Source organism: Pan paniscus, chromosome 15, assembly GCF_029289425.2.
Source record: "Pan paniscus chromosome 15, NHGRI_mPanPan1-v2.0_pri, whole genome shotgun sequence".
Taxonomy (NCBI): Eukaryota; Metazoa; Chordata; class Mammalia; order Primates; family Hominidae; genus Pan; species Pan paniscus.
The window spans coordinates 35,040,400-35,059,524 of NC_073264.2; the positions used below are offsets into that span (position 1 = coordinate 35,040,400).

At 38.8% G+C, this 19,125-nt stretch overlaps 1 protein-coding gene across 13 annotated transcripts in view; it reads left to right on the forward strand.

The window, feature by feature from the left end:
• NPAS3 (neuronal PAS domain protein 3) overlaps positions 1 to 19,125 on the forward strand; it is an 867,158-nt gene that overhangs the window by 785,608 nt on the left and 62,425 nt on the right. For all 13 annotated transcript variants that reach the window (XM_034937407.2, XM_034937408.2, XM_055097464.1 and 10 more), the window contains one exon: positions 13,926 to 14,044. In XM_034937407.2, the coding sequence (XP_034793298.2) occupies positions 13,926 to 14,044 (119 nt within the window). The remainder of the gene's footprint in view (positions 1 to 13,925; positions 14,045 to 19,125) is intronic.

The window sequence follows — 19,125 nt, forward strand, 5'->3', positions numbered from 1 at the left end:
TTGGCATCAACAACAAAAAAACTTTGAAGGGCAACACATAGCTTTCAGAATAAGGACCTTTCTAGGTTGGGTTTACATATTTTACTTTCAGCTTTAGATATGGGCTAGTTGGTCAATTATATTAGATGTTCATAATTTAAAGAATATGACTTGTGATTTTAGCATGCGTAATTTTAACACCCCAAAAAAATCACATAAAACACTTACCAGAAGAGACTAAAAGCAATATTGTCTCCCATGCAGACAGTTAACATTAGTAGTAATCATAATACCTGTGTATTATTTGCACAATGAATCGAAAATATTTTAAAGGGAAGAAAAGTGTGCTCTATGTCAAGTATTTTATGTGTAAATCATTGACTATTTCAAGAAAATTTATTTAGGTTTCATTTTGCTTGTAACTGAAATGATTAAGAAGGAAACTAAAGAATGCAGGTCATAGATTTGAGTAAAACATGAGGATAAGCACTACGTATATGATCTGAACCTTTATGTCATTTCCAAAATGCAGCTTCTCAAGCTATTGAAAAATACGGAGAACTTTACTAATGACATGCAAATGGAATTTGTTAGGGATAAATGCAATAATAAAATGGAGAAATGGGCAAAGGACAGCCTACTGATACTGATGGATTCATTCTCACGTCAGGTCAAATAATTGAAGACCCCAGAACAAGGGCAACCATAAATACCTGGAGTCCCTGCTGTTGAGAGGATTAACCACAAAACAATTATGACAAATGCAGTGGGAGCATTCAGCTCCCAGGCAACAGGAATGTGTCATGCCAGTTTTAAAAATTCTTATTTGGCATTATAGAATATACAATTTAGACCCAGAAGCCATCCAACATAACATCAAAGTGTTCATGGTAAAAACATCATCAAGTATGTCATTGGAAAGCTATATTTGAAGAGATCACTTTGTTTCATGAAGCAAGAAAAAGGGACATAATTAATATCAACAAATTTGTTTTGCCCATGGTTTGAGAAAACGCTGCTTCAACCCCATTTTCCCCATCACCATCAGCAATATCCTTTATCTTTTTTAACTGAAGGAAAGGGGGGTAATTCTAGGGCAAGAATAACTGCAAGCTATATAAATGGATTTTTTTAATGACTGCTTTTTTATCCCCTCCACTTGGGAAGATTATTCATAACCTTGAAGAATATATACAAATGACCTAATGTCGAGTTCAGATACGGAAATGATGCCTACACATATATTAGCAGACCAAGGTTATAATGATGAAGCCCTGTTTTAAGGCAGAGCTACTTCTTGCAAAAGATTAGATGACTTTGTTTAGGTATTAAGATGGAGCAGTGGTCATTGAAACTTATTAGGATCATGAGAGAAAGGAAAATTAGCTTAATTAAAGATGTCAAAAATAGAGATTCATTAGCAAAATAACAGATATAGATAATTATTGGGTTATCTCTCATTTCTGGCTTCTCTAAATTATTACAAAGTATAAATAATGTTACTAAGAATATTCTCCAATAAATAACCCTCGATTCTTTATTGATGATGGATTTAATATGGTACTTCTAACTAAAAACATTTGAAAAATAACCATTTCAAGATGTGCTGGAATTGAGCCATAATAAAACCAACAAATCCTAGCTGCCCAGTCAAATTTCTCCTATATGAAAAAAATTAATTAATTAACAGAAGATACTGATTCAGGAGATATTTGTGGAGACCTGCCCACCTGAGACCCCTTATATCTCCAGAATATACACACTCACACGGGAAAATTAAAATTGGCCATTGTGTCAGACCCCATACCTAAGATGGCAAATTTGAAAAAGCCACATCATCACACCAGATTTTACTTGAATTCTCAATAATTGCTTAGTTCTCTAGTACCTTCCAGTGAGAAAGCTCCAGTCACTCAGCATTCACTCCATTAAAGAAATGTGTCTCGGGCCAATCTTCTAAACTCTTCCATTTGTCATCCCTGTTAAGCATAAGACTGCACTCATGCAAAACCCTTCCTCTGTGTCACATTAAATCTTTATTCTTCTAGGAAAAGGGCTGCCAGATTTACCAAATATAGGATTCCCCATTCAATTTGGAATTTATATGCAATATTTGGATCATACTAAAAAAATCATTTGTTGTTTACCTGAAATTCAAATGCAATGGGGTATCCTGTATTTTATTCAGCAAGGTTAATTAGGAGTAAACTCTCCTTAGCCACTAACTTTTCCACAAGCCTCACATCTGCCTCTTCACCCTCACTGAGACTTTTCTTTCTTGGCAGCCACTACTCTCTAACCCTCTCCAGTGCAACTGTCCAGTTCAGAGTCCTATGTCCCTGAATGTCCCTGTATGAAAGAGAAGTGGTCACCATGCACTGCTTCTGCTGCCACTTCCACACTATTTCCCTAAGATCTTTGCTTAAATACCTCCTCTCAAAAAAAAAAAAAAAAAAGAAAGAAAGAAAAGAAAAAAGAAAAGCATTCTTTCTCTGTTCTTAATGCCATTGTCTATCAACACTCACATCACTCCCTGAACTTCCTCAAAGATGTCAGCTCATGCTCCACAGCCTTCCTGTGTACCCCTCAGCTCAAGGAGGCAAACGGATGTCAGAATGAGAGTTTCCATGATGGGTAACCATTCAACACACAGTTCCTTGACTGCCAAAACTTAAAAATATATACATCCATTTTTTTACCTTATCTTTAGCACGCGTAGCACGATCAAACCTTGGACTTTAACCAGGCTTCATTTTCAAAATCTCAAATACCTGTTAAAAAATTTGAGCAAAAGTCACAAAGGAAAAAAATGTATAGACTACTCAATATAAAATTTTAAAACATATGCATTTATGTATATCATAAACAAAAGTAAAAAGCAAAAAAATGGGATGTATTTGCAAGAAATATGTCGGAGTTAATATCCTTAATATATATGTAGGTCATTCAGATTGATCAGGAAAACACTAAAAACCCAATTAGAAAATACAGAACATAAATATGTGATTCATTTAAAAATTCAACTGGCCAATAAATATGTATTCAAACATAATCCATCCTCAATAGAAATAAAAATGCCAATTGCCAGGTGCAGCAGCTCACGTCTGTAATCCTAGCACTTTGGGAGACCAAGGCAGGTGGATCCCTTGAGCCCAGGAGTTCAAGACCAGCTTGGGCAACATGGTGAAACCCTGTTTCTTCAAAAAACACAAAAAGTAGCCAGGCGTGGTGGCGCCCACCTGTAGTCCCAGCTACTCGGGAGGCTGAAGCAGAGGATCACCTGAACCTTGGAGGTCGAGGCTACAGCTAGCTGTGATTGGACCACTGCACTCTTGCCTGGGTGACAGAGTGAGACACCAATCTCAGAAACAACAAAAAATGCATATTAAAAACATGTGAGATGTTTTTACACATTTCTTATCACAGAGACCCCCGTAAATATCATCTCTGTTATCTTCTGGTAATTTAATGTTTTCTCTCCAAAAAAAACAAATCTTTAAAGGGGCAATAATATGAACACCATTAAATATTACTGATAGACATGCAAACTGGTACAGTGCAACTTTTCTGGAAATCAATTTGTCTGTGTGTATTAAGAGCTTTTTTAAAAGCTCAGCCCCAGTCATACTCATTCTAGAAATTCATCCTAAGAGATAAGAAAGTTGAAAGATTAATTTCAAAGAAATTCATTACCATGCAATGAAATATTGCACAGCCACTAAAAAATAATGTCTTTGAAAGTGATGTAATAATATGGACAAATACAGATACTGTAATGTTCTTTAAAAATTTGTTTAAAAAAACTGATTTGCAGCCAAGGCCCCTAGAACCCCAACATCCATTTATTCCCCTAACAGTGTCTAATAAAAGTATGGTTATTACCTAATGTAAATGACGAGTTAATGGGTGCAGCACACCAACATAGCACATGTATACTTATGTAACAAACCTGCACGTTGGGCACATATACCCTAGAACTTGAAGTATAATAAAAAATAAATAAATAAATATAAAAAATAAAAGTATGGTTATTACCACATAGTAAGCTATGACTTTTTAACATTAAAAGATTAGGCAGACACAGGTTTTATCCCAATTTTGAAATAAATTTATCAATAAATGGTAAATAAGATTGCAAGAAAACACATTGGGGTTACTAGTGACTATAGCTGAGTGATAACATTATGGGGATTTTTTTAAATTTTCTTATTTATACTTCATGTTTTCAAAATTTTCTCTGGACATATCTATTTATATAAACTTTTTTAAAGCAGTAAACAATATTCTCAGAATTCACCCTCTGAACAAAGCCCCTACTGCCTACCTCTCTCATGTCACCACGCTCCTGTCCTGCCATCCTTTGCTAGGCTCCAGCTCATCATGTCATCAGTTTTCACTTGCCTCTTAACCCTTTGGAATCCCTCACCCTGTTGCCTTTCATTCCCATTGTCCTGGCTCCCATCTCTAGAAATTTAAGCCAGGCAACTTCTAGTTACTAAATAATCTTAGTGCTTATTTTCTATCAATCCCAGATGCTTTCCCTACACAGGCTGTTTCATGCCTTTCTTTGATCTCAAAACCCTGTCCTTCTTCCACTTCCTTTATCTTAGCAAACAACTTTATTGAAATTTATTTACTTTATTGAAGTTAAGTTGTTCAGAACCATTTCTGTCACACTCCTGTCTCTCTCCCTCCACCTCCCGCTTTCTCTTATTCTTCCTTTTTATTTCCCCCATTTCAAAGGCTCACCTCTCCTTCTCTATTACTAATTCAATATCCATTAGGGTTTAAATTCTTCAATTAGCATTTCCAATGTAGACAACTCTAAGCTCTGGCCTCTCCATCAGTAAACATACTCAAGTCTCTATTTTCACCCCCAAAATTCTCCAAAGAGAAATGTATCATTTATTCACTGTATCCTTATCCCACTTTTTGACTGAAGCTGCTTTCTCTGGAGATCCCTAAAGACTTGCCAATACCACTGGGTACATCTGAGAGCACTGGACACACTGATCAATCATGCCCATTAAATATTTCCTTGGTGGCCTATATGTCAAGTCATACACTGAAGGCAAATCTTGGACAAAAATTCAAAAGATAACTTCTCTAGAATTTCATAGTCACTGCTGCATAGCTATCCAAATAATAGCTTTCTGTAAAGCCTTTTACCAATCTGGAGCCATAAATTTACCATAAGAATCATGAGCACGGAGATAGGCATGATTCCTTCACCCAGACGTCCATGACTTGGTCTCCTCTGAGATGCCACCATGTCAGAGAGGCCCTTGTGACCACCCAACCAAAATGTGGCTCCCATCACTCTCTAGTCTCTTACTCTGTGTTATTCTTTATAGCATTAATCACCACCTGAAATTATTGTATTCATTTTTGCTCCTCCTCTAAAAGGTAAGCACTGTTATGAATGGTCCCAGACCACTAGTTACTCAGTAACTGAACAAATAACTGAACAAAGAAAAAGTGAGCTATAGTAAAACACTTGATGTGTGCTTACATGGGTTTAATTACAATATTGTCTTCTAGGGTCATGTGCTGAGTAAGGGCAAGAAGTTCCAGGGATAGCCAGAAGATCAACCTTTAAAATAGTAGAAGGTGCACGCTCAGTCCACATGCCTGCACGTGGAGAGTGACACTTGCGTACCAATGGTTTGAATCACTGCCTGATTTTTCACCCTGTGCTGTAGAGCAGTTCCTCATCACACGGTATTGTAGTTAGTAATAGAGCTTTAAAGGAAGGAAAAGGCAGAATGCATGTGTATGTGTTTGCAAGTGCCTCTGTAACCAGACTCCTCTATCTAACTCCGTTTTAAAATACCGTATGTGGGCAACATCTGTGCCTGAGATGGAGATTTGGCCAGAATGCTAAAAAAATAAACATGGCGGTTCCGCTGGATACTGGCAACCAGCTACTGCCCCATGGATAGGCCGCAGAGAAGATTCATGTATATAAAATAGTATATTAAAGTAAACTTACAAAAGCAAAGAGCAATCATTGCAACCATAATTTTTTCTTCCTCTTTGGGATTCTAATTTTAAAAGCATTAAAGGAGACAGCTGCTCATGCTGTGATATGCGCTAAACAGCCTGAAGGATAGAAAAAAATATATTTGTAGCTCATAATAACTATTGACCTTTCTGATATACAATGTTCTCTGTGTTAGCTATTCAGTTCTATCAACAGTGAAGATTGAACATGACTTTTTAATAGAAAACATGGGGTTTCGAGCTGCCTTCACAAAGGTGTTTATGTATTGTTATTTTGTATTGTAGTACAAAGACTAAGTCCTGATGCCCTTTGTCTGACATGATGTTTGTCATTAAAAAAAAAAAGAGAAAAGAGAAAGAAAAAGATGGAAGGAAATAAAAGAAATAGAAAGGGGGGAAAGCCCTCAATGTTATTGACTGTGTTTTTATATGAAGAATTGGCTCATAACCACTTTATATTGTGATAAAAGCATTGCCACACTCGATCCCATATGCAATATTGGCAACGGAACCCACGCAGCATCGCAGGAGGACATGCTATATTTTTCTGTCAGAATACATCCCTCAAGTGGCAACATTTATAGGGAGTTTCCAATAAGATTTAAAACACTCACTTGCAGTATTCATGTGGCACATCCTTTGGAGTGCACAGCCTGCTGCAGAATGGGTCATATTGGATACCATGTACTCTCAAAGGCGATCCTTACGATATTCAGTTTTTCCCCCTTGAACTTTCCCGTTGCTTAGTAGTTGTGTATAGAAACACCCACTGGTAGCAGCTTGACTCTGACACTGTGTATATTTCCCCAGAGTGGTATCATCCAAACACCAACTGCAGAGCAGCAGGCAGCCAGCAAACACTCTCTTCTCCCTCAGGGGACAGTCTCACCAAGTAGTAACCCCTGCCAGGAGCAAGAAACCTGAAAGGCAACCTCATGCATTACGATTCTCATTTGAGACGGGCCAGATAGTGCCAGGGACTTTATGCTGACAGGTGGCATTGGTTGGCAGACTATTATTTTCATATTTTTAGGTGGGTTATTTTTGATGTTACTGTTAAAGAAGGTTATTACATCATTATTGAATCACAATTATTTTCACAGCTATGCTCTAGAGTTTCAGTTAATGATTCACAAGTTTCTAAACAATGCTGAAGACTCACAACTGGGTAGGGACAGGAATCAGCCCTAAGGAGATTTAAATATATCAGACATTTCTGTTGGACTCCAGAGCAAGCACTGAAGCTGATAGAGTCTGACTGCGGATCCAAAGTATAGTGGCTGCAACTGCATAGTCTGCAAAGGGCGGTACAACTTGTGACTGCAGAAAATGGAAGGCACTGCCTCGCCACCAGTAGTCAAGGATCACACTGTAGTATACTAAGAGCCGTTACCCGCTTCAGAATTGCCCTGGCACATGGTAGAAGACAGGCCAGTGGGATGAAAACCAACTCTCAAAAGACAGAGAACAAAGTATTCTCTAATTCTGGGAGAAATCAGGCCAACCCCCCTTTAACTACCAAACCCACTGGCCTAGAACTCTCAAAAGAACACTTTGCAGAAAACACTTCCTTAGAGATGAATACAAGGAGAGGATTTAATGATCCCCTCCCCTCAAGAGAAAAAGCCTTCTTGGGACATGATATTGTTTGGTGTGTGAGAGAGTGACAGGGATAGAGTGAAGAATTCTTCTTAAAAGAAAGTATCTGAATGTCACTTTATTTTGACATGTGTAACTGAATGCCTACTTATATAAAGCACAATCCTAGGCACAAGGAAGACTGGAGAACAGGAAAGAGAGACAACAAAAAACAAGTAAGACATCATTCCTTTCTTTCAATATCTTACAGTCTTGTACATGGCACTGTCGATGACATCTTTTGCAAATTTCCCATTTTAAAAAAGTCAATTGAGCATTTACTTGTGAAAATATAGACCCTGCTTATAAAAGTCAATATTTCAGGTAGTGTGCCCTACACATGTAAATTCAACCAGTTATGGACACGCTGGGCCACATAGTTTTATCCATGAACATGATCGTCACGTATCCAAAAAAGGCTATGATTTTTCCAAAAAGAGGTTCTACATTAATGCTATATGAGTTGTCTGTTATTGGATAACAAATTACCCCCAAATATTGACAGCTTTAAAAAAGCAAAGATATCTCACACAGTTTCTTCAGGTTAGCAATCTAGGAGCAGCTGGTCTGTGTAGCTCTGGCTCAGGGTCTCTCATGAGGTTGCAATTGAGATGGCAGCCGGAGCACAGTCATCTGAAGGTTCACCTAAAGCTGGATGATCCAGCTCTAAAATCACTGAAGTGACTGTTAGTAGGAAGCCTCAGTTCCTTGCTACATTGGCCCTTCCATAAGACTGACTGCCTAAGTGTCGTCCCAACATGGCAACTGGTTTCCATCAGAGTGAATGACCCAAGAGAGCAAGGAGGGAGCTGCTGTGCTAATCACACACCATCGATTCCACCGTATGCTCATTATTAAAAGCAGGTCACCAAGTTTAGCCCACACCAACTCGAGGGGAGAAGTAGTAGCTCCACCTTTTAGAAGGAGGAGTTTTGAAGAATTTGTAGCATTTTAAAACTACCACAGATGTCATCCTGGATAAACATAAAATCCTCTGGGATAATTTCTATGAGAAAGATTTATTTTTACCATGCTTGTCCTGCTTTTCGGAAACTAGGTTGGGAAGATCTTATTAAATTCACTATTTAGTGAATATTAGTTACTATATATGTACAGACATACACACATATATAAATAGACATATAATAATAATATACCCAGAATAAAGATTCTATCAATATATAGATGTAAATATCTGGATACCTGTATAAAAGGAGCCATGCTAAGTGCTATACAGCATCAAAGTTAGACTCATCTTAGCCCTGCTGCCCTCAAATATCTAGCAAAAGAGATTAAATGGAGATAAAATAAGTATATAAATAACTGTAAGAACAGTATATTGGCAACCTCATGACCTTTGGAGTCCGACAAACATTTGTCATATTCTTGCTCTGCCCCTATCTGGGAGAACTTGGAAACATAAATGTCTCAAAGAATAAATAATAAAGATTTTGTATTTGTGTTAGTCAGTATGGGCTAGCTTAATGCTACAGTAAAAAAAAACAGTCCCCAAATTACAGCAAAGATTTATTTCAATAAGGATTGGCAGGGGTTCTGCTTCACATTGTCTTCCAAGACTCAAGCTGGTGAAGTTGTTAATAGTCACCAGGACAGAGGAAAAGAGAAAGCAGCACATCATGACTGGCTCTTGAAAATTCCACCTGAAAGTGACAGGTGGCTTTTGCTCACATTCATTGACTAAAGCAAGCCACGTGAGCATCCCTAACTCCGTGTGGCTGAGGAAGTGCAGTCCTCTCATGTATAAGGAAAAATTTTGCAAGGAAAAAACCAACTTGTCAAATCCCAGTGGATACATACTCATTCTAAAGTCCTAAACTGCATCCATTTCTAGCAAGGCTGACAGCATATGCCAGTGGAACAATTTGGCTTTATCAAGATCATTGCAAAATGAACCAACACCTCTTTTGCCTTGTTAAAGTCATTTTGGATAATTGCTCTTTAGTTCGTCCTGTGTGCACAGAACACCTAAAAATGAAAAGATTCATTTAGGCAATGATGTGGGAAAAGAATATGTTTAACTTCATGTCTTAACAACCTATGGCAACTCCACTTCTCCTTTAAAAGGAAAAATACCTTACTTACTTCTGAGGAGTAACATTTCTCAAAACTTTTTTTTTCTCCCTCACACATCAGGATTTGATGGTGGCTGGAGGGTTCTGACACTTTAATTACAGTGAAAACACTTCAAGTATACTGAAAAAGAAAGGTTCTTGGCTGGGCACGGTGGCTCACACCTGTAATCTCAGCACTTGGAGGGGCCAAGGCTGTGAATCCCTGGGCAACATGGTGAAACCCCATCTACAAAAAATACTAAAAAACATTTAAAAATTAAAAAATAGCCAGGTGTGGTGGCACGCACTTGTGATCCCAGCTACTCAGGAGGCTGAGGCAGGAGAATCGCCTGAGTCCAGGAGTTTGAGGCTGCAGTAAGTTATAATCACGCCACTGCACTCCAGCCTGAGTGACAGAGCAAGACCCTGTCTCATTTGAAAAAAAAAAAAGAGAGAGAGAAAGAAAAAAAGGCCCTTTTTAAAGGCGTTGGCTTCATACTCTTACAGAGACCCTGGAGAGAATACTGAAAGTGTTCCAAACAAACCTGGCCCTAGTTTCAGCCCAGTGAGAACTAGGTGGCTCTCAGACACCTCCTCCTTCTGCCTTCTTTACCACCTCCTGCCCCTACATAATAACAAGGGGAACAGCAACCCCACCACCAGCCAGGGAATCATGAACAGATGTGGAGTAATTCAGATATCATTTCACATTATGGTGGCATTTGCCAACATAAAAATTATTACTACTTTTGCTGTAAATTTTCCCGTAAATTTTACAAAATATGCAAAAACTGACATTTCAAGAGCTGAGATAATTTAGGTTTATTAAAAAGTTGAGACCTTGAGATTGAGCCAAATAGAGTATATTTCTTTATTTAGCTTTTAGTCGTGTAGGTCTTGTTCTTTTTTTCAGCTCCTAGTTTATAATTCATAGGGCAGAGCTGGGCACAACTGGGCTTTGACCACTTAATCCAGCTTTACCTGTAGATTTTTCCTGTGTCTCAGGCAGCAGATACAACTTCTCTAAATCCCAGATTTCTTATCAGAGCATGCAACAATTGTGACCTGCCTCAAAAAGTTGACAGAAAAGCATTTCATATCTAGAAAGCACTCTAAAATGCTTCTTAGACATAAACTGTTGCCACTGTCTTTATAGAGCACTATTCCTAAGGAGGCTTTTCTCACTATTCCATCTTCTCATCCTCTCTTCGCCTCATCCCACACACATGCACGCACATGCATGCACACACACACACTTTCTCTTCAGTGCCACAGTGGGGTCACACACCACCAAGGCCGTGCTGCCTTGGATCTCCCCCAATAGAACCTTCATCAAAATCACGCCTCTCACGTGAGACAGTTCAAAAGCATCTCTTCTAAAGCTGCTGCTCTCATCTGTCACATGCAGATAATCTGTCTTTTCACATGAGAGACACCATTGTCACAGCTGGGATAAACCAAGGGTATTTGCTAGCTCTTGAGAACCCATGACCATGGTGTGTGAGCTATGAATGACTTTATTATAATAAACGTGGCTCCTTACTTGTGCCCCTTTCCTCAGAAGTAGGAAGTCACATGGAATTTCAGTAGAAATTGTCATCAGAAACCAGTCTCTTTCTGGGTTGCCCTGTCTCCTTCTCTTGGACTCTCCATACCACATGCTCTTGAAATAAAGCTTGAAGACTAGTTTTGATTTTAAATATCAGCTTCACTGGGGCAAAACTGACCTTAACACTCCCCTCTTACACCGGTTGTCCTGGGTATAATTAACGTTGCCCCTGTATGTTTAGGCAATTACTGTTGCAACGTGTGGTATGGTGCCATACTCCTGCCTCATTCAGGGCACGATGCCGTGATTGGCTCCACAGCTCACGTGAAGCTTGTGTCTTCACCCAGCTGGAAGCACCCATGCTGTGGTCTCTAATGTGCCCTCTAAGTGTTTTACTGTGCAGTTCTCCATATAGAAAACAATGATTTCTCACAATGCCTGCATTACCCACCCTTTCTACAAGTTTGGTAGTTCCTCCCTTACTGGGTCAGGGGCTCCAGGACCCCAGCTCTAAAACAGATTTCACTTCTCTGGGAAGTTTCATTTTTCCTCAGCAATTGCAAACATGATCTTGCTGAACAGAGCTGAATTTTTAAGGCTGAGTTTGTGGTGTGGTTCTGATGGCTTCACGTTAGTTCAAGTCTCTGAGGACCAGTGCCAATAAATGTGAAAGGAACAACAGTAGATTGGTATACTTTTCCATTTCCACCAGGATGAAAAAAACTGCTATAAATTAAGTCTAACCTTAAATGTATAATCTGTCCTTGGGAGGAAAAAAAAAAAAAGGATATAGCATCTTCAAGCTCTCGGCATCCCTTACGAGAAAAAATTGGTTCTAAGGGTCTCTGATCTTGTGTTTTAGTAAAATAGAACTGCACGGCTGACTGACAGTTCTGATCTAAAGCATTTACGTTTAAGTTTTGATCTCTCTGCTTTTGATTAAAACTAATGAGCTCATTTAATTCAAAATGGGAATCTCTGATAAGAGAAATAAGGTTGATGTGATTGGATTAGAGGGGCAAATTAAACTCTTAGAGCAGAAGTTTGTGCTTATATAGTGTATTAAAAAGCTGTTGGCGTATTATGGCGTGTTAGATGATGAGAAAAATTTCATAGTAATTCATATTTAATCAGAAGAAATGAAAGTACTAAATATAACATGGCTCTGCTTTTCCCTCGAGTGATAAAAAGCTGTACATTTAAAATGACATCAGATTCATGCTCTCTAAAACAAAAAAAAGAGGAAAACCTTAAGAGAGACACATAAGAAAGGGACACCTGTCAGTGATTCCATCACCCCAGAATAGAAATGCCACAAAAATAGGAAAACATAGTCATGTTAAGATAAAAATGATAGAAGAAAAGCCCCAGACCACAGATAGCAAGGTTTCTGTTATTACAGTAGCTCTCATTCTTCTTTCATCTGAGCACTAAGTTTAATACGGAAAAGAGATTACTCACCCTTAGAAATATATGGAATGCATTTCATACCTAAAATTTAAAACTTGTTTTGCCCATTTTTTTCTCTTGTTAATAACTGTTTTCACATATACTTAATTCTTAAATCTCTTTATTACACATATTTCTTTACCCTTACTCCAGAGAAAATTAGCGTTAGCATAGGGCTACTGAAAAGAAATCCTGTTTCTTGGACAATTTTTTTTTTACTTTTGAATAAGAAAAACTTTAAAATAGTATTTAAGAAGAGTATAAATTAGAGAATTTATTAGGCTTAAAAACCCCAAAATTAATTTCTTTGCCAGAAAACACTTAAATTTATAAAATACCTTGGAAGCTTGTTTTTAAAGAAAATAGATTTTTACATTGCCTTCTGACCTGTTTGCATAAAGGTGTTTTTACATCAGCAAGACTGCAAACTACCATTTTAAGTTTCATAAGCAAAAACATTCTACTTAGTCTAAAAGCACATTAAAGGAAAGAGTGACTATCTTGTTTAAGAGAGGAAACCATTGTTTCCTCTTATCAGAAGCAGAGAAGTAGGAAAACAGACTGTTTCCTATGTAGGGGGTTGGGGTTGAAAGCTGCTGTAAAGTGACAGGAATGGAAAGTTGATATCATGAGTAGTTTTTGTTTCTGTCTCTATATCCCATTCTTATCCCTCCATGTCTTATTTACGCTTCTTACTCCCCATGTTGAAGAAAACCAGCTCCGAGGGGTGAGGACATTGGTCAGGACATGACTCTTCCACCTTGATAGTAGATCCCAAACTCCCAGTAGGCAAATGGCACAAGAATGGATTATCGGGGAGAACAAAGAGCAAGCCTTCCTTACCCTTTATCAGAAGCATCTCTGCCTGTACCTTGGTTGACCTCATAAATCTACGGGTCCTTGTTTTTCATGACAGTTCTCTCCATGTGCACCAGCCCAGCCTCAAGTAAACTGCAGTTACTTATGACTAGACCCCACTTAGGCAGCTGCTGGAAGTGAAAAGGCCTGAAAAGCTCTTGTTAGAAACTGGAGCGAGGTGACTCTAGATACATTAATTTTTCTTTTTTATTTTCTGCAAAGTAAACATTTTCTAAATGAGGTAAATTGATTACTACTGCTCTTAGCACCCATCAGTCATTTATTTTTAGTGAACTCAAGGATTGCACCTGAGCTGTAGCTGTGAGGGGCTGTGTAAAGATCTAAATCGTGTGTGTCTGTATTTTTGTATTCCTCAGTGGAGTCAACCAGCCCCAGTCTGCTAACCACTGACAACACTCTTGAGCGTTCCTTTTTCATCCGAATGAAATCTACTCTGACCAAACGCGGTGTGCACATCAAATCATCAGGATATAAGGTAAGCCGGTTCCGGGAGGGGAGACATTGCTGTCTCAGGCCAGTCCTAGGTAATTTGCATTGAATTTTCCAGCTGCTTTAGGTCCATATAATGAACACACGTGATCTTGAGGAGCCCATAGGATTCCTAGTCATCTTCCTGTCTCAAGGCAGGAGCTTCTTTACACCTCTCCTTGTCACTTCAGACATTGCTGGTGCACTAAAAGCCCCAATATAGTGTCTTTTCTTAAAACATTGATTAAAAATATGCCAAGTGCTTCAGCACCTGCTGGAAATTCACTTTAATGGAGAAGGTGAGCCAATTTCATATCAGTCCTTAAGACAAGTGCTCTAGGACTGCTACTTAGGCGAGTTCCACTTCTCTCGCTTTCCCCTTCAAATTCTCCCTTTCTCTTTAGAGAAAGTCTGTCCGTTTTAATAACATCTTAGCCACCGAGATTTGTACACATAGACGAGAAAATCAGTTGGGATATTAGAAACCTGAATTTCGAAACTGTATTTATGGAACGTGCAGTCACACCTTAGCATTAATAGAATACTCGATATACGTAAGTTCCTCACAAGCAAAGACCAAGTCCACAGTCAAAATCTACATTATCATCATTTTAAGGTTAAGGATATAAAAGCCTTCAAATCTCAGGAAATTCCAATGTTTCAGTTACTATAGCAACATAAATTAAGACCTATGAAATTCATGAAATGCCTTTGGCAACCGGAATCTTATCAATTTTACAACACACTAACCAATCTCAAACAGTATTGATTATCTGTGGGAGGGCAAACGGAAATGGCATGTGCCATCAATGTGGCCAGCCGTTGTGACCTTCCTCAGCTTTAGAATTTAGAACTTCTGATAGTTCAGTTCTTTAAGGTGACTGCTGTGTTATCGCAGATGGTAACAGCCAGTATCATTAGGCCTTCAAAACCTTACCTAAGCCATCAGGAGACTAGCAGCTGTATAGAAGTCAGAGTCAGGCACTTTCTTTGATATTAATTCTTCAGAAAAACAAGAGAGGTGGGGAAGCAGATCCTTCCAAGAAAGACCTTTAGCTGAGCTGTCCTGGAGTCTAAAAGGCACAAGTGAAGCCTCCTTAACCTTTAGCAGGTGCGATGCAGAGGAGAGGCAAGTGGGCAGCTCCACCTGCTCTAGCTCTACCCGATAGAGGCTTCTTACAAAGGAGTGCGTTCAGGGAAAGAAAACAGACCCTATCCTTAGGACCATTTTCTATTGCCCTGCCTTGCTGCATTCATTAGCTAACTATGTAGCCTTAGCAAGTTTGGAGTTCTATAAGCAGACCACAGATGTTGAGATTCTTGTTATTTTAATGCTAGAAAGACACATTCTTTGCATTTCAGATTTTAGGAACCATGGGGCTTCCTTTCTGTTTTCTGTCTCTCGGCATTCTTTCTTCACCTTTATTCATTTTTACTGGTTTGGAGGGGCACATCCCAGGAGGGAAGAAGGGTGACAGGAGTGAGATATAGTTCAAAAAGCAATATTAAGTATAATTCAATATTATTTGATAATTTAATGTTGATTAAAAATTTTTTCATACCACAAACTAGAGATCATAAAGTAATGATAGCTAAAATTAATAACAGCCAGTATTTCAGAACACTGCAATATGCTGGGCATGATATAGTTCACATGTGTTAGCCCTTACAACATTCCTAAAGTATTTTTGTTTCCATTTTACAGACAAAGAAACTAAGGATAGAAAACTAATTAGCATTCTCAATGTCACATGTTGAAGGAGCAGAGCCAGGGTTTGAACCTGGGGAGTCCAGCTCCATACCACATGCACTTCACCACTAGGCTATACTGCTATGCAGATAGCAAAGAAAGTGTGAGGGGGCGGCTGATGAGGGCAGGAGGCCACTTTAAATAGGAAGATTAGAAAAGGTCACGCTGAGGAGGCGGGATGTCACCTATGAGTGGTAAATGAGAAGGGAGCATCATGCAAACAAATGGAAGAAAGATGTTTCTGAAGCAACTTGGGCTTAGGATTAAAGATGCCTTGCAGTAAGAATGGGCCTCCAAGAAACAAAAGACGTAAAAGTGCAACCTTGAACATCCAGGATTGGAAAAGATTTAGGAGCTATTCCAGATCCCATCAAATCATGCAATGTTAAAGTGACCATACTCCCCTGACATACCCTGTCAGCAGGTCTTTCTCAAGATACCATGAGAGTCTCCAGCCGATGCCCTACTCTCTTCCCCAGAACTACTACCAACACAAGTTGATTCATCCTCTGTTCCCCAGTAAGATGAATCATCCAGCACATCCAGCTCTTCCTCTCCACCTCCTCATCTGCAGTGAACTTCCCTCATTAATTAACTTTGTCTGAAAGTTAGTGGAAGAGCTGAGGAGAGCCCATGGCATGACACAGCTGAATAACATCCCTATTTATCTGTTCATTCTCAGTAAGTAAATCTAGCAGCTTATAAAACATTCCAATAAAACTGGCAATCACCCCACCACCACACAATAAACACAAATAAAAAGAAACAGTGATAATCATTTCTCTGTACTCCCAATATTCCCCCTAATCTATGACCATTGTATGCATCTTTTCCCATAAAGATCCTAAGATGTCAAGCTTTGCTCAGTGCAGGCCACTATATCTCTGTCTGTTTTTCTTGTGATCTTGGAACATGGACCTTTGTAACTTTCTCCATCACTTTATCTGTTGTTGTTGTCATAGGAACAAAAGTACCACTTACTGAACATTGACTCCGTGGCAGCCACTGTGCCACATGCTTTACAGTTATTTAATCCACACAACAGGATTATTTGAAATCCTCCTCTATGCCAGGCATGGTCCAAATGTTATATTCTATTATTATGCCCATTTTGCAGGTGATGCAACTGAGGTCTTAATAGGTGAAATACTTTGCCCATTTTCATACAGCCCTTAAGTAGCTACTGAAGCACCAGAATCGAATCCTCCAAGGCTGTCCGCTTGGCCCCTCTGCTTCACTACTTAAAGGATTAAGTCCCAAGAACGGCTCAGCATGAGCTGACCTCAACATATGGAAAAGTAATTAACTTAAATTTTTAAAAGAAAAACTTCTTGCCTGATTGAGACCTTCCCTCTGGGGCTCACCGTATCCCACTGCACTAGTGTATCGGTGCTTGGTGATCCCAATGCCCCCAAGGAGTTACAGAGATGTACTTCTTTTCCAGGACTCCATGCCTACTCACATTCCCCATCGCCAAGAATTCTAGCCAAGGAAATACCAACCTGCATCTGCTAATGTGAGTTGCTGTTGCAGTGTTTGCCACACCCCCTTCCTCAGGAAAGTCGCCCTCTCTCCAGTGAAGTTTCCCAAATATGAGCTGACATTCAATTGTTTCTGTCCTCATTTGTTTTGAAATCCACAGTAGCATGTTATCTGGACCAGCCACTTTTTATGCCTCAGGGGCTTCCCTGTTGTTTAGGCCTCACTGTTAGTCACATAGCATAGCACAGCTCTCATTTAAATTGCACTGCACATAGATTCTGCCTTCTTGATTAGGTCTATGTCTGGGGGACCTTGCTAGGTATAGCGCATGGGGTAAAAGAAGATATGTAATCAGGGAAATTAGAGAAGGGAAGACTAATTGGGTCGCCTCCTTAGCTCCGTCTTTGGAGGATAGTTTCCTTTGGCATGGGACTTTCAGTTTTCTGATCTCTTCTTAAATGCCTACCAGCTCCACTGTCATTTCCGAAGTATTTATCCACACACGTTATGATGTCCTCATTCTAATGGCACAGTAGACAGCCTAGACTGGCAAACGTAGGCAAACGGAGAAAATCTGTCATGTTTATATAATGCTCAGAGTGTCTTCAAACTCTTCACAGTGGTGAAATCTTCAAATACTGGAGTTCCTGCTATGACATACGCAAACATATTACTAAGGGAGGGAGGATGCAAGAACTCAAGATTCTTCAAAACAGTCCCCCATCTGGGATGATTTGGGCATGGATTTACCTGTAGCTAGGTACTAAACTAAATGACTTCTGAAATCCTACCCAGCCTCCTTTATGATATAAAGAATTCTAAAGAAAAAGTAATTGGTAGTTTCACTAGTTTATTAGGATCACTCATATACTCTAGCTTTAGGAATATCTGCATCTAAACATGAAGTTACAAAATTAACAAGAAGGTGCTAATTAGCTAAAGAAAATTATTTTGCCTTCTCTAAGCCCAAACATAGGTGTCTCTTAAATTAGAAACTTCTCTTGTTACTAAAACTTCATAGTTGCATATGCTCTGTGGAATAAGGTGCACATGAAATTTTAACAGATTTGTTTTATTTGGAGTATCATAGAGCCCTTTAAAGATTTGATAAAATCTATAGAGCCTCTCCCAAGGTAAGTTCATTTTGCATCATTTTATCCATTGATTGCAGGTTACAAAACCCTATTTAACAGTATGATATCTTCAGCACTTATTAAGAAACCAAGTTAGTGCATCTTCCAAAACATATTCCGTCAGTATCACAATAGTCCTTTCCTTCCTCCTCATTTCTCCCTCCCATTTATCCATCCAGTGTTGATACATATTGAAGTCCTATGCCTTTCTGCCACACTTTCACCTGGAAAACTCCTACTCAACCAGTATGGCCCCACTCAAATATCACTTATTTTTTCATTTCCCCTAATGCATATAAGTAAAAGTATCCCTTCTCTTCTGTGCTAAAATAGCATTTTGAGATTTTACTTACATTCTCTCTGCCTCATTTTCTTACCTGTAAAATGAAGCTATTCATAGTACCTAAACCAAAGAATTTTCCTACAGATAAAGTGAGATAACACAGGCTCAGCTAGGCATCTTTTTTCCATTTTATGATGTACTTTCATATAATTTCATCTGAACTTCACAATAATTGTTTTAGGAAATTATCTCTGTTTCCTCAATTCTGAAGATAAGTAAAATGGAGGCATAGAAATACAAATTGACTTGTCTAAAGTCAGATACATGGTAAATGGCAAGACTGAGAAATATCCAGATCTTCTGATTTCAAAAGCCTTCTTTCCAATACCCAACATTGGATACTAGGTACTTTGTTATCCTATTTTCTTCCCTCAGCACCT